Genomic DNA, 14,255 nt, shown 5'->3' with positions numbered 1-14,255 from the left:
AAGCAAATAAATTGTAAAAAATAAAATGTGTAAAAAGTTTTTTTCTTTTAAATCTTAAAAATTATTAGCTAATGCCAGGTGGCTTGAAGACATGCAGATGGTTAACTTACAAATAATGATACATGTTCTTTAGAAACTACACTTATCTTCAATTATGTCATTTTGCTGTCGAAAACAAGATCCCAATGATTGTATTCAGGGTATTTACACGCACAGGTCAGGCCTGAAACCTAGTTTGCTGAAGTTTTACATTTTGGTTCTGCATACAAAGAGAATTAAAGCAAAAGTAGAAGAGCGGAGGCTTGAGGGGCGTCTGTCACCCCTTATTGGCGTTGCTCTTATCGCATCCCCCCCTCTAATGACAAAAAAGGTCAGAGGTCACTGGCTAGCAAGCCTTAGGAAACCCTGTTTTCAAACCTTTAGGAAGGAAATGGGGGATGGGATACGTCTGGCAAATTAAACAAAAATCTGCAGTCAATCTAGAAAAAACAAATTGTACCTTTTTAACAATTCAACTACTGTACATTTAACCCTAACATTCTCTCATTGGCCAGAAACATCCAGGTTTAACACCAGGATTTACATTACACCCATCTGGCAAATACAGCACATTTTATTTTCTGAACACATTGGACAGTATGAAGAAGGGCTTTGAGATTGGCCTCAACAGACTCACAGAACAGTCACAAACGATCTGTTCATTCAGTTTCACAGCCCTGCATGCGCTCGGAGTGTGCACGAGGAAGGGACGAAATGTGACGCTTGGAGGGGATGGGTCACCAGAGGATGGGAACGGGGTTGTTAGGTCTGCAGTGCACTTCGAAGCCTCCCGCCACCAGCTGGGTTTGTCCGCCACCGTGTTTCAGTAGGGAGCCACACCAAAGCACCATGAGATAATCTTTATCAAGACTACCAGTTCCGCTCCTAGGAACGTTTCCTAAACATGTGGACACTTGGATCAGTGCACTGCTGTGCTCAACCAGGACAGCTGCTTATTAGAATCCTACTGCCACCATCTCCTAAGTAGCAAACAAACTATCAGACAGCACATAAGTTTAACATTTTACTGGCTGGAGCACCAAAGCACAGCAGCAACTGCCCACTTTTGCCAATTGTTTACTCAAGTAGAGGTACCCTACCCCACCCCCATTAGTATTAAACCCCTCAGCTCCTCCTGATCTGTGACTACGTGCAGGGAGGAGCGCGATTGGGACGCCCTCCAAGCAGGATTGGACAGCCGTGTAACCACACGCGACGAGAAAGCAATTAGAAACGACGAGCAAAACATTCTGCAGCTTGCTGGGATTGGAACACAAAGAGTGTGTGTGGAAGCCCTGGATGACCTAGCTACTAGCTGCCGTAAAGGAGAAGTTGACTCTTTCCTACTGTGTGAGCCTGAAAAACGTGATCCTGTGTCTGTGAGGTCAGAGGAAGCCCTTGAGAATTAGGTGCGTGTCATTTTAACCTCAGTTGTCATGGCTTGTCCCATTCTATGAGCTGATTCCATGTCATTTATTTAAAACAGCAACTGTGTACCATCACGCCAAAATAGCCCAAAGCAAATATTAACACTATAGGAGGCAGTTACTGCAGACTCTTTAAAAAACAAACACAGAACAGGATGTAACCGCCTCATCCAGTTACTCAGTAATGCTAAGAAACACAAGACAAATCTCAACAACTAACCATATAGTGACTGGGAGAACAGAGCTATATGGGTACGACGGCGCGTTCTCTGGGAGTGCCATACAGCTTCGCTGTGAGAGTGGGGTGGAAGACCGAAACATAAAAACAGTAAGAGCTGTTTGTTTGGGTTTTTTTTTTTTTTTTTTTTTACTTTTTATAGGGGCTGGGGGTTACAGTGCATGACGAAAGATGGTTTGATCGAGTCCCTTGTCGTCGTTTATGTGGCAGTCATCTTTCCTTATTGGACAAGACATTCATGTGTGACATCAAAGAGCCCTATCTCATCCTAGAGTTCACAATGTGTCCGTTAGCCACACGCGACACTTAAAACCGAAGAGAACACTGAATGGGCCAACTGTAACAGACCGAGGGTGTGAGAGGGAAGAGTCCTGGGCCAGAGCATCAAGGGCAGCAGGACAGGAACAAGACCGTCTCGTGTTCATGACGCCGGTGTGAAGCACAGCACAAGTGGGTAATTACTTTCTCTCACACAAACAAACACATACATACACAACACACGCAAAGATGTAAAGGGATTGTCAGGCAGCCCAAATGTACAGACCTCAGTCACATTCCTTTAGTATCTCACTTATTACATCAGTGACATTAGAAATGTGGACCACTCCTCCAAACTCATCCACCAGGTTATTGGGTTTATAGAATTGTAAAAGGTCTATTAATAGCATTCATTTGGCATTAATGATGGCTAATTTGTGTGTGGCAACAAGAAACAAATCCATCCATAAGGAGGTCCCTTGGGTGTATTGTTCTGCTAGGTGCCTGACTACATGCTTTAAAAAAGTTCCAAACCTACAGAAAAATAGCGATCCCGTCACTTCATGTCACAAATGACAGCATGAGTGAGAGCAGAAGAAAAAGCAAAGGGTTTGGTGGAACGGTTTGCGTCCTGTTGAGAAGATTAAAATAAGGGAGTAGAAAAGTGCAGGCCTCGTAGACAGCTTCATCGAAAAATATCTGTTAAGTACAAAAGTGTCCAACGAAAAAGGCTGTGAGAGAGAAAGCAGGCAGAGATCCGCAGAAGCCAGAATGAAGAAACGTCGAGACGGAGCAGCGGCCAGCAGTGCAGGCTGCTCCGGGTCATAATGAAGGCCTGAAGAGAGATAAGACACTAGTTTCCTTCCATAAGTTGTCCACCGAGAGACACGGTCTGAGCCCAAACTGTCTGCAGACAAGTTTCACTTAACTTCGCTCTAAGTAAGTCATTGTCATTATTATTATTATTATCATTATTATTATTCATAATCTTGACAGTTATCGGCAATAGATCAGCATCCGTATAGTATCATCATCTCTGGTAATGCATTTATTATTGTCCATTGTGAGTGTAGGTTTTTTTAGAGTGAATCCTTTCGTCACCTCAGCCACATCTGGTGCCCCGCTCCAGTTTCCTTCCTGCCCTCTCCTATTTTACCCTCATTGCCGCCCCCGTGCCTGAGGCATTAGGAGAAGATGCGGATGCACTGTGTGGTGGGGGTGTGGCAGACGGGGCACTCCGGCTCAGCCGACTGGCAGATTTGCCCGGCGCACTCCATGCAGAACAGGTTGTGGCCACAAGGCACCAGGGCTGCCGTCACCTCGCTCTCAAAACACACAAAGCAGTCCCTGTTGGCCCCGGCGCCGACGCCGACCAGGCCGGCCACTCCGGGGCCGGAGCCGCCTTTAAGTCGGCTCAGCATCCCCGAGGTGAGGCCCACGCCGCTGCCGCCTCCCTCGGAGTCAGTGGGCGAGCCGCCGGGCAGGGAGGAGGCGGAGCAGGAGGAGTAACCGGTGGACGAGCCGCCGGAGCTGGAGCTGGACGCTCCGGAGAAGGAGCCGCTGCCTGTGCCGTTAGACTGTAGCCAGGAGAGAGTACTGAGAGGGTCGCTCTGTGCGCGGCGGGCTAGGGGGTGATCCAGAGGGCCTGTGTCCTGAGGCAGCGTTGGGGACAATCGTGGAGTGATGGCACCGCCGCTAAGGCCGCTGCTGTTGCGACGCAGAGGCTGCTGCTGAGAGGAGCCAGCTGTCTTATTGCCTGTTCCGCCGTTGATGAAGGGTGCCCAGATGTTGGAAGCGCTGAACTCAAAGCCCAGTTCATCGGAGGAGGCCAGCCCTGGCGTGGAGTCCCCCCCGAACGTGAATCCTGCCCCAGCACTGCTGGAGCCGGTGCTAAATGGGCTGGTGGGGCTGCCTCCTTCATTGCTCTTGCGGTTGGCGCTGAAACTGTCTGAGCTCATCCCACCATTGTGCGTGTGATAGGCAATGGAGGAGGACATCTTACGGCTGGAGGAGTGGTGCATGGAGATGGGAAGAGGAGGAGGGGAAGAAGTAGAAGGTGGAGGAGGAGGCGGGACAGAATGGTGACTGGTTGCCCTCGACCACAGGGATGCGCCCAGGCCTCCGCTCAGGGAGCCCAGGCCCTCCAGGCTGACATCGGTGCCGTTGGTGTGGAAGTCGTTGTCCCCTTGCAGGTCAACGAAGGTCCCAGTTCGCAGAGTGATGTGAGTCTCGATTTCTTCTCTTGCTCGGTCCACATTTTCTGGCATCCCGGTCACCTCAAACACCGGGTCTTTCTCTCGGCTCGGTGTCACGATGTAAGTGTGAGTCTGCTGCTGGATGCGCTTGATAGTCGCTCCCTTTGGTCCAACAACCAAACCAACAACTCTATAGGGAACCCTCACCTGGGGGAATGACAAAACAATTTAATAAAAGAAGCTAAGAGCGAAACAATAACAGAGCACAACAACTAGGCCACAGGTGTGTCAGTACCTGTATGGTGGTCTGTCCAGGTAGGTGTGGTGGTCCAGGAAGGGAGCCACTACCTCCAGGTCCTCCAGCTTTGCAGCGAGATGCTCGGATCATGGAGAAATGCTCAGCCGCAGAGACAATTTCGCGCTTGGCCATTTCCACATCCTCCCTTCGTCCTGTCACGATGAACACAGGATCCTCGCCCCTCACTGGAGTCTTTATGTAGGTGTTGGTTTTGGCACGCAAGGCCTTGATCTTACAACCTGTAGGACACACAAAGGCACAAACATCAGGGTCGTACTATAACTTAGGGGTTGTGTGCTGCTATTTAACATAATATAATAATTTAAAAAACATTAGTTTATTATTGTTATTTATTTTTGTAATAATCAACTAGGTGAACAAATGAGCAAGAGCAGGCATAAATATGAGCATTACCCAACATACACACCCACTGGCCACTTTATTAGGCACAACTGTACAGCCTAAATCACTGCAATAAATTATATAATTTATACGCAGTTTCAACTTACAAACGGAGGAGGTGCAACGTTTTTGTTGTCAAACCTAGAAATCACCGCAAAGCATCTGTATTCATTTGCATTCGATTGTACAGGTGTTTATAATAATGCGCACACTTTAATGTGTGTGGTGGGTGAAATATGCACTTATGCGCCGTGTATATTTAAGTGTATAAACAAGTGCAGCGACGATTTTTTTTGGGGGGGGGGTCGTTTTCCCCTCACATGCAGAACGCGGCTGCGTAAAGAGCCGACGGCTGCAGCAGCGCTCGCGTAAACCCGTCATCCTCTGCGCTCTGTTTCTTTAAATATGGACGCTCGAGTCCCGGCGACCAATGGGGCGCGCGGAGCGTGATGTCATCCTGGGAAGCAGAAAGCATGGCTTTTTCAAACAAAGAGAACAATGCCGTAACGGCGCCGCGGCCGCGACGGGCGGCCCGAAGCCGCGACGCGCGTCCCGTGCGGCGCGGGACGCGCGTCGCCGGAGCCCGCGGCGAAATCCGCGGCCGCGCGAAGCGGAGCGAGCCGCGGGGCGAGCGGCGGCATCGGCAGACAGCGCTGGGTGCAGGGCGTAACACCGCCCAGTCCTGTGTTTGCGCGTCTGCTGCCCCGCTCCAGCCCAAAATCTGCTCAGCTGACAATAATAATCTAGCACGCGTATATGTGGGTCAGGCTGCGGGGCCCGGTGCGAAAACCTGCCACATATAATCCGCCGATATAAAACGAGCATATTTCGGTGGGTTCCTTTGTTTGGTGCAGGCTAGACATGTCCAGACTCCCGACAATCTGCCGCTTTGTCTGACCCTCTCCCACCCCTCCCCCTCCCTCCCACTCATCAACCACACTCTCTTGTCAAGGCATTGCCTAAATACTGTTAAAACGACCGTGTAAACGGAATAGGTACCACATTTTTATGGCGCCTGCATTCTAAAGACTTGAGGGACCGCACGGGGAGCGCAGTCCGACAACAGGAGCCAGCGTCAGGCAGTAAAAGTTCAGAGACCCTCCTCTCACCAGGCAGTCACCCAAACAAAGAAGCACCGGGCTGCCAGATCAGACGCCACATAAACATAAACAACTAATATTTCGCCATTAACAGCTGCGGCACGCGCACTCACCTTGTCTCCCCACTATTTCGGCCACATGTTCAGAGCTGGGCACAGGCACACATTCAGTCATGTTGACACTTCTTTTCCTGTTGCAGAGGACGGAGCTTTGTTCCCCGTGAAGCATGGAGTGCGAGCCGGCCATGTGGTACCCGCCCGAGCCGTAGTACTCCGGGGATGGAGAGCAGGACGACGGCGAGTCTCGGGACCCGCCGGGGTGCTCCATCATTTGTAGATCCACAAAGCCCCCTCCACCCACACCGTTGCAGCCATCAGAGCCCGGACCCTGGGTCCCATCCAGACTGTCGACCAGCCCGCCGCCTCCGCTGCCCCCGCCACAGTCCACCTTCTCCAGGGCCATTAGTGACAGCTGGTCCAGGGCAAAGCGGAGCACCTCTTGGTGGTCCTCGTCCCGGGTCTCCTGGTCAGTATCTCGGGGCATACCGACCCCGTTGTGCTGGCTGCTGATCACCACGTCGTGGTCCATAATCTCGGGGTGAAATAAAGGGCTAGGCATAGTCCCTCCGTGAATCTCACATCAGATCACGGATGCCTGTTTGCTGGGAGTGATCGCACCCACTTCTGGAATAAAAATAAAAACGAAAATAAACAGTTGGTCTCTGAACTGGAGGTGAGCGCGGCGCAGCAGCGGATCATTCACAAACAATAACAGTGTTGATTTGGGCGCCCTGCTTTGTCTGTTGTTGCTTCTTGTCTGACAACTGAAACCATCCAGGCTGCCTGTTTTGTCTGGATAAAGCGTGCCCTCGCTGTTACAAGTGAACAAAGTGGCTCGCCGCGCACACAACAAGAACCTTTACGGCACCGACCGCGGCCACTCTGACATAAACGGATCGGATTGAAACGTGTTAGAAAAAAGGCTGGGATATTAGCTGTTGTTAGCTTCCAAAGCCGAGCTAACAGGCTAGCTCCACACAGTCGGCACCGAGTCACGTTGTCGACCCCTTTGTTTGGGAGCACCGCGGCTAGTTAGCTGCTTAGCTGTCCTGACAGCCTAACTTGTGCCGACTATATAAGGCAGCGTTGTGGATTTTATAATTAAACAAACATGGAAATCACACAAACTTACTTTGTCTCGGCTTTGTAGACGAGCTCCTGTCTTCACTTGTCGCCCAGCTCTTGGGGGAAAGATGAGAAGCAGCAAGAAGAAGGAGGAGGAGGAGGAGACCAGTGCTGTGCTGTGCTGTTCTGTGCTAGCGAGTTAGCTTCCTAGCACGCTAAACAGGGGGGCGTCAGAGAAAAACCTTTAAAAGCGCAAAGAGAAGAACTGTTGTTTTTTTCCCCCTCCGCCTGGAAAGTCAGAGCATATTCCTGGGAGTGTCACCGGCTCCTCATTCCTGAATGGTTAAAGAGATGACAACTGGGATCCACGGTTAGCAGTCACCTTTTAGTAGAAAAAAAGCCCACTGTGATTCTCGGCTCTGTGCTGTGCTGCCTGACCCCGGACGGTCCGCCGCCTTTGTCTCGCCAGGCGCACGCCGCTCCGTCTCCCGCACACGGCACTGACGTCACCCGCGACACAACAATGGGTTCAAAGGCCACATGCAGCAGGCGAGGGGAGCGCGTTTAACGCCGCTGCTTTATTTCCCTCCTGGTGCATGTTGGACTGTTAGCGCAGTTATATATTTTTATTTTATATATAAAATAAAATAAAGCTGTGGGCATGGTTGGGTGTGTTCATCATGGCTACCAATGAGCTGTTATGGGTGGTCCTACCGCACTGGAAGATGCTCATGCATTTATTTGCTTTCTTAGCAATAAATGCCATCACAACAAAGAAATTATATCAGCTTTAGGTTAAATCACGAAAGAACACCCATAAAAATATTCAAGGCACCATCTTCTATTGAAAAGAGAAATATTTTGAAAAATGTTTTTCTTTTATGCCAGTGTGGTGTCCTGCAATGCTTCATCTTGTTCAGAGATTGCAAGAGCATCTCTTTGTTTCTTCGCTGAGCTGTGGTCAAGCATGAGATGCCTCGAGAGTCAGCCTTATTGTAGCTATAATTCATTAGACAATAAAATAGCTTTTAAAGCCAGTCATCACAAGTGCATGAGTATGTTTCTTCAAATGTGATGATAAACACAATTTAAGAATCTGAAAATATGCCTGTAGGCCTTGACGTACATTGTAAGAATCAGCCACTTCAGATAAATCATAAAAAAGCTGCATTTATTTGTGACAGTGTTAGAGACAAAAAAGGAATCTCATACAGTACATGTGGTTGTGAGGTAACATCAGCGTTTTATTTCTTGTATTTGAGGGTACAGACCCGTTTCAACTAAAATGTAGCTGGAAAAATGTGATTTTGTCAAATATAACATGACTTAAATTTAAAACTATGTAAACCAACAGTATGAAGCAGGAAACCTGTGATCATAAAAAGCAACACGAATGGTGTGTGCATGTAAACATCATGCAACCTTTCTATACTAGAACACATTACAAACAGTGCAGAGTAAAATATGAAAAGAGTAACATGTTTGGAGAGAACAGTAAAGAGTCAAGAGCTTCTCAGCATGAACTTATAGATACAACAACAACTTCAAATACATCAGGTTTGTGTCTTTTACTTTGAGCTTGACCGGCTGTTGACACTGCACAGAGCACCATACATGACTGCCATTCATTAGCAGACGTGCAAATGAACAGAAAATCAAACCATTTAGTAAAACACTGTCGTGTATTAAGGAAAAAAAACTTTATTTAGGTTAACAAAATCTGCAGAATGTCTGCATTTAGGGTCTATTTCAGTTCAAAATGTATAAAAATCTTCAAGGAGCCAATTACTAGAACATAAAGAAAACCAGTTTACAGCAAACTTGTCAAACAGACCTGAGAGAAAAGACGAAAAGGGCACATTAGTCTTTAGCACTGTAGCAGCAGTACGAGAAAGAATGGATGGAGCAATAAAAAAAAGGAAATCAGCAATAAGGAAATGATTACGGCATACCTTGGCTATAATTTCTCCCCGTCCACCTTCTCAACCTTTTCTTCTACTTTAGTCGTTGCAGCTTCTGCAGCCGTGTCCTCTATATGAGCCAACATATCAGCCATAAGGGCTTCCTCAAGCCGCCTCCTCACATTCTGCACCAAGTCCTCCTGTTTCCTACAAGACACAAGATAAAAGTGGCACTAATGACCACAAGTCTGTCACAGCTTAGCAGGTAAGAACTTTCCACATCTTCACTCAGTAGAATCCAGAAGGCCATGTGTACAGCTTAGGATGTATGCCAATTATATCTTATCTGGTGGCCAACAAATACGTTTTCAACAGTTAGGTAACTTTACAGCAATACTACTCAACACGTCTAGGCCGCCATAATAAAATCACAATAAAAAACAACAGTTAAAAAAACAACAACAACAACAACAACAATTTTCAACCAAATAACCTTATCAAGAACCACTAATGGTTTATCTCATGGCTTGTCATGTTTCTATAGTATTTACAATAGCAACAAATGCTGCAGGGGAAAAAATATACTTCTCTGCAATAATTTTACCTGATGTCGTCATCTGTCACTACGAAGGCTTTGCAAAGAGGCTGTGATGTGTTCAGCCAGACGCCAGGATTTTTTTCCACAGCAGTGGTGACCTGTCCAGTGACAGGTGAAGGGCTGGTGTGCAAAGCACTGGCAATCGCAGAAAGCAATGTTTTATCAGAGCAGGAGGGCCCAACACCTAAGGCGGGTTATAAAGACAAGGAGTAAGCTCAGCAACACTTGTCTATGTGGATTTTATAGGGTAGTCAAATCTTTCAATCAGGGGTGCCCATTCTAGTCCTAGAGACTTAATGTCCTAATGCTAGTTTTCTCATCTCAGCTGATGAGGTGGGTCAATTAGCTGCTGATTGACTAAACACACATGATCTAGGTAATCTGTAGAAGCTTGGACAGGGAAAGTTGGACCAGCAAGACAGTAGATCTCGAGGACCAGGACTGGGCAGCCCTGCCTCACCTTGTAGGCCTTTAGGAAGTTCCATAGTTTTTACCAGCTCCTCTGCAATATCAAACGCGTTTAAGCCACTCAACTTCTTCTCCCAGAACAGCTGAAGAAAACCAAACAACAAGAAATGATCAACTCAATTGAGCCTAGTTTTCTTTTAAGTCAATTTAAAATATCTACAAAACAACAAAATATTTTAGTTATGACAAATTACTGAGACACTGTCACAGTAGACCCTGGTCAAAAAAAAAATCCTCAAATGACTTTACCTAAGAGTCACAATAGTAATGTGAAGTTTAACTAACAATGTTATAGAATTTACCAGAGAGAAGATCGGAACTGTATTTGCTCTGCCAACACACTCACTTGTTTTGGTTGGTCCACAGCCTTCTGCGGGTCTGTCTTTACTTTGTTGTTGGGATGATTTGTTACCTTGGTCACTGGCTGTTTGAAGATGGATGCTGTCTGTCGCACTGGTAGTGTTGTGTTTAAATCAGGTTTGGCCTTTAAGACAGACATCATCATTATTATTATTATTATCATCATCATCTGTTGTGTTGTTTACGTTATCAGAATAAATGCATCAGTGCTTTTCATTAGCAACATGCAGTAAATTATTTCTTCATTATATTATCGTTTCATATTATAGTGGTGAGATGGCAATGAGCGTACCATCAAAAATGTTTTTCCACTGTTAATTGTGCATCACTTCAACAATGAAAACTTTTGCTCCTTTGACTGTCAAGAAACTTGACACCACTGTGATTCAGTCATATAAATCTAGAACATGAAATGGCCTATAGAGGTCATCATTGACTTCTTTCATTGGAAGAGTACTGCTGTTGAATGTACTATATCGATATACCGCCAAATAACAAAGGCAAATGCAGTCTCACCCTGACTTGATGGTTGGTGTTGTAGAGATGCTTGTGCCTGCTGGGCTGCACTTTGGTCGAGAGCAATCGTCCGGCGCGGGAGTGACTGGAAGTAACATCTGTGTGGTGGTTGCTGCCCAGACCACGGACCAGTTGGGGCTTGTTGAGAATGTGCTTGACAGGTACACTAGAAAGAAAAAAAAACAGAAAAAGTGCTAAAGAACTGCGGCCCTGAACATCCACAGGAAAGTGTTAAAATGCCATATTTCGATTAACTGGGTTGAAGATGGGATTGCTTTCTTCTGTCATCTAATCATTCATCCATGCAGGCGTAACTGACAAGAGCGAGGAGACTTCGAGCCGCACATGTCTACGCGTCGACGACGTTCAAGGCAGGTGGAAGCAGTCGCAAGTGAAGCCAGCTGCGTGGGCCGCGGTGAGGTAGGTTTTTACGCTTTCGGCTGCAGGTGTGTAGCTGCAACTTCTCCGTGCGTAACGTTACATGTGCTCAGAATGAGCTTCCGTGTTACGCTATAGAGGCAGTATATTGACTTCGAACCAGGCCGCTGCGTTGTATCAGTTTTTCTGTTTCGCTTGTGGCGAACTGTACCGGGCCGCAACGCAACGCAAGTCATGCGTGTGTAAACAATGAAAGTTAGCTAGCTAATCAAGCTAGCAACAAACGCGAACGTCAAGGCGCCAGCAGCCAGCGTGACAACGACACACTTTAAAGTCGAGAGTTTTCTTAAATAGCGAATCCCAAACACTAACATTGTTTAGCTACAGTAGGTTAAACAGTTCGATGACTTTTTTCAATGGCTTACGAGTGGATCTCAAATACAAAACGCATGTGTGCCGCTTCCTGCGGAGAAACTTTCAACAACTCCTTCGGCTAAAAATTACAACTAACAAAGCCCCACCTTTTTCTGTCCATCGCCGCGGTTGTCTCGAGCCGTTCGTGCGCTTAGAAGAGCCAAGGAGTCAGGCGTCTGTCTTTTTCTGCACGCATCAGTTCGCAGTGTGGCTTGTTATCGATCCCCGCTGTCTCTCTCCCGTCAAGACCTTTACGACTGTAGATCACTCCGCTGACCTCGTAACGCAACATAACGAACACTGTAAGTCCATCCGCCGCCCTTCGGCGAACTAGTCCCAAAATGACTGAGAATCTTCAGACATGATCGTTGCTGTTTACTTGTTTTAGACTGACATTCTTTCATATTTTAACAAAATATTGCCATTAAAGCCACAAAAATAACATCATCAGCTATGTTCAATGCTCAAATTCAACCATTTGGTAATTTTGTGTTGTTTGTTGTCATTGGCAAATTTTAAATAGTGACTGAAACAATGCAACTTCTCATGCAATTAGAAACACTTGATAATAATACACCATATTGGGCAACACTCAAAACCATCTACCCGTAATAAGTTTCAACCACAACATTATAAAAAAAAACATACAAAAAAACAAGATATATTTCACATACTTTATTTGAAACAATTACAATAAGACACAAGGGGATGTTTTGTCATTTGTGAATCTAACATAGGAAGTCCACGTGTCACCTGTGTTCATACTCCTTCCATTTAAAGTTTAACTGGGGGAGGAATGTGGCAATGCCAAACACTGGTGCATTTCACAGAGGATGTTACAGTTCAATTTTGACCGAGCTGCAGATTGATGACAACAGCCTCCAGTGAATGCAGACCAGAGCACGAAGTACCAGCTGCACCAGATCTTGTTCATTTTCTTTTTGTAGGTAAAAAAAATAGAACTGACCTGGTAGAAGAAAACAAAGTCTTAAGATTGTACAGTAAAAATTTGGTTTAGCTGTGAAAAAAAATTAAAGATTGACAAAGTATTTGAGTGGCAGGCTTACAAATGGAAGCTATCTGGTATGTAAACATACTAGTTCAAAAAGCACTTCATAAAATAAAAATCCAGACATCTGCAATTTAAATGGCTAAACACTACACATTCCCATCAATTCATAGGCACATGCTTCTCGTTATCCGCTGCCATATATACAGTTTTCTTAAAATAGGCCACTGTTCTCAATTCAGGTCTCCTGACAAAATGACTGGCTCATTGCCTCTGAATTTCAATATCATTCCTTCAGTTATGACGTTTTTCAAGTGCCTGATGGCAGGAAGCATCCTACAAGTAGCCTGTTATACCACCAGAAAGGTAACTGTCATACAACTATTATTTTACTCTAATTAATAGATATGTAAAAGGTATGTAGTGTCACACAACAGAGCTCTTTTTATATATTATTTTTATGCTCTTTTTTTCTTGCAATCCTGCACAACCGTTTTAAATTTCTTCTATAGCTAATATAGAAAAAGGGACAATACTTGAACTATATTTAATATTCTACTTTTACATCAGGCAGCATCCATAGCTCATGTATTATTTCCAGGGCCAACATCTCATTAGTTTTTATAGAACTAACCTGGCAGCCTTTACTCATCTTTCTTGAATTTTCCATTGATGTATGGAACATAATCCAGGATCACTCGCCAGTCTGTGAAGTGGACCAGAGCCACTCCTCCTGCTGCGCCCCATACAGTCATTGTTGGGATCCTATCAAATGTAAGACATATTTAAAAAAAACTTATGACACATGCATGTGCTTTAGGTAAACAAACAAACAACAAACAATAATTCTACTGTTTTAAGTTGTTTCTACTGTTAAAAGTCGTTTCTCTAGTAGCTGGAACATCATTTATACCTACATAGCTTGTCAAATTCAACAGGGTATTGTTTATTGTTATTGTTTATTATTTTTGCTACCCAAAGATCACCCCTAAAAATGAAATGTAAAAACATTGCTAAATGTTTTAATTTGACCCTGGCTTTATTGACAGCTTGCTAAATTGAGCGTTCTCCACACCAATGACCTCGGCTAGGCTAGGTAGGAGCTAAGGACAAATAAAGAAATTTAGGGTGATAGTTTTTTGTAATTTAAATCTTTTTCGCCAGTCAACAATATGACAAAAAATAACATCTTACCACGTCTTGGCGATGGACACATACTTTTGACCAACAAGCTTGCTGAGCATTTTGCTGCAACGTACCCTAACTTCGGACACACGGCTCTAAACGCTTAACTATTACTTCCGCTTTACAGATACTAGCTACATGACATGCGCATGCGCGTAGTGTACTTCCGGTTCATGCAAAAGAGGTTCACCACGACAGTAAAAGCTGGAGAAAACGAAAAGGCTGTGCTAGGTCAATTACATTAGATAATGCTAATATGTCTTGTTATATCGCTGGCTCTTAGATACATCTGTCAATTTAAATTTACATGTATTGATAAATTACAATTAACTAAATTGAAGGAAG

At 45.4% G+C, this 14,255-nt stretch overlaps 3 protein-coding genes and 1 long non-coding RNA gene across 4 annotated transcripts; 1 reads left to right on the top strand and 3 right to left on the bottom strand.

Moving 5' to 3' along the window:
- Window positions 1-1,804: 1,804 nt before the first annotated feature.
- On the bottom strand, window positions 1,805-6,575 carry LOC114845206 (RNA-binding protein MEX3B). The gene is made up of 3 exons (XM_029133112.3): window positions 6,071-6,575; window positions 4,453-4,694; window positions 1,805-4,364 (listed from the first exon to the last, which is right to left on the bottom strand). The coding sequence occupies exons 1-3, from the start codon at window positions 6,573-6,575 to the stop codon at window positions 3,147-3,149; spliced, it is 1,965 nt and encodes a 654-aa protein (XP_028988945.1). The 3' UTR covers window positions 1,805-3,146.
- Window positions 4,044-8,498, top strand: LOC129603319 (uncharacterized). Its single transcript, XR_008693089.1, has 2 exons — window positions 4,044-4,184; window positions 6,157-8,498. It is a non-coding gene; the product is annotated as an uncharacterized LOC129603319 (long non-coding RNA).
- mbd3a (methyl-CpG binding domain protein 3a) lies at window positions 8,232-11,984 on the bottom strand. Its single transcript, XM_029133118.3, has 7 exons — window positions 11,824-11,984; window positions 10,925-11,090; window positions 10,395-10,532; window positions 10,041-10,131; window positions 9,587-9,764; window positions 9,034-9,189; window positions 8,232-8,915 (listed from the first exon to the last, which is right to left on the bottom strand). Exons 1-6 carry the CDS (start codon window positions 11,835-11,837, stop codon window positions 9,039-9,041), a joined length of 738 nt encoding a protein of 245 aa, XP_028988951.1. The 5' UTR covers window positions 11,838-11,984; the 3' UTR covers window positions 8,232-8,915; window positions 9,034-9,038.
- A 392-nt stretch (window positions 11,985-12,376) lies between these two features.
- Window positions 12,377-14,018, bottom strand: LOC114845210 (cytochrome b-c1 complex subunit 10). The gene is made up of 3 exons (XM_029133119.3): window positions 13,920-14,018; window positions 13,360-13,490; window positions 12,377-12,683 (listed from the first exon to the last, which is right to left on the bottom strand). Exons 1-2 carry the CDS (start codon window positions 13,967-13,969, stop codon window positions 13,370-13,372), a joined length of 171 nt encoding a protein of 56 aa, XP_028988952.1. The 5' UTR covers window positions 13,970-14,018; the 3' UTR covers window positions 12,377-12,683; window positions 13,360-13,369.
- Window positions 14,019-14,255: the final 237 nt, after the last annotated feature.

This window comes from Betta splendens, chromosome 17 (genome assembly GCF_900634795.4).
Source record: "Betta splendens chromosome 17, fBetSpl5.4, whole genome shotgun sequence".
Lineage (NCBI taxonomy): Eukaryota > Metazoa > Chordata > Actinopteri > Anabantiformes > Osphronemidae > Betta > Betta splendens.
The sequence above is the reverse complement of the archived record's forward strand: the minus strand, read 5'-3'. Positions and strand labels throughout refer to the sequence as shown.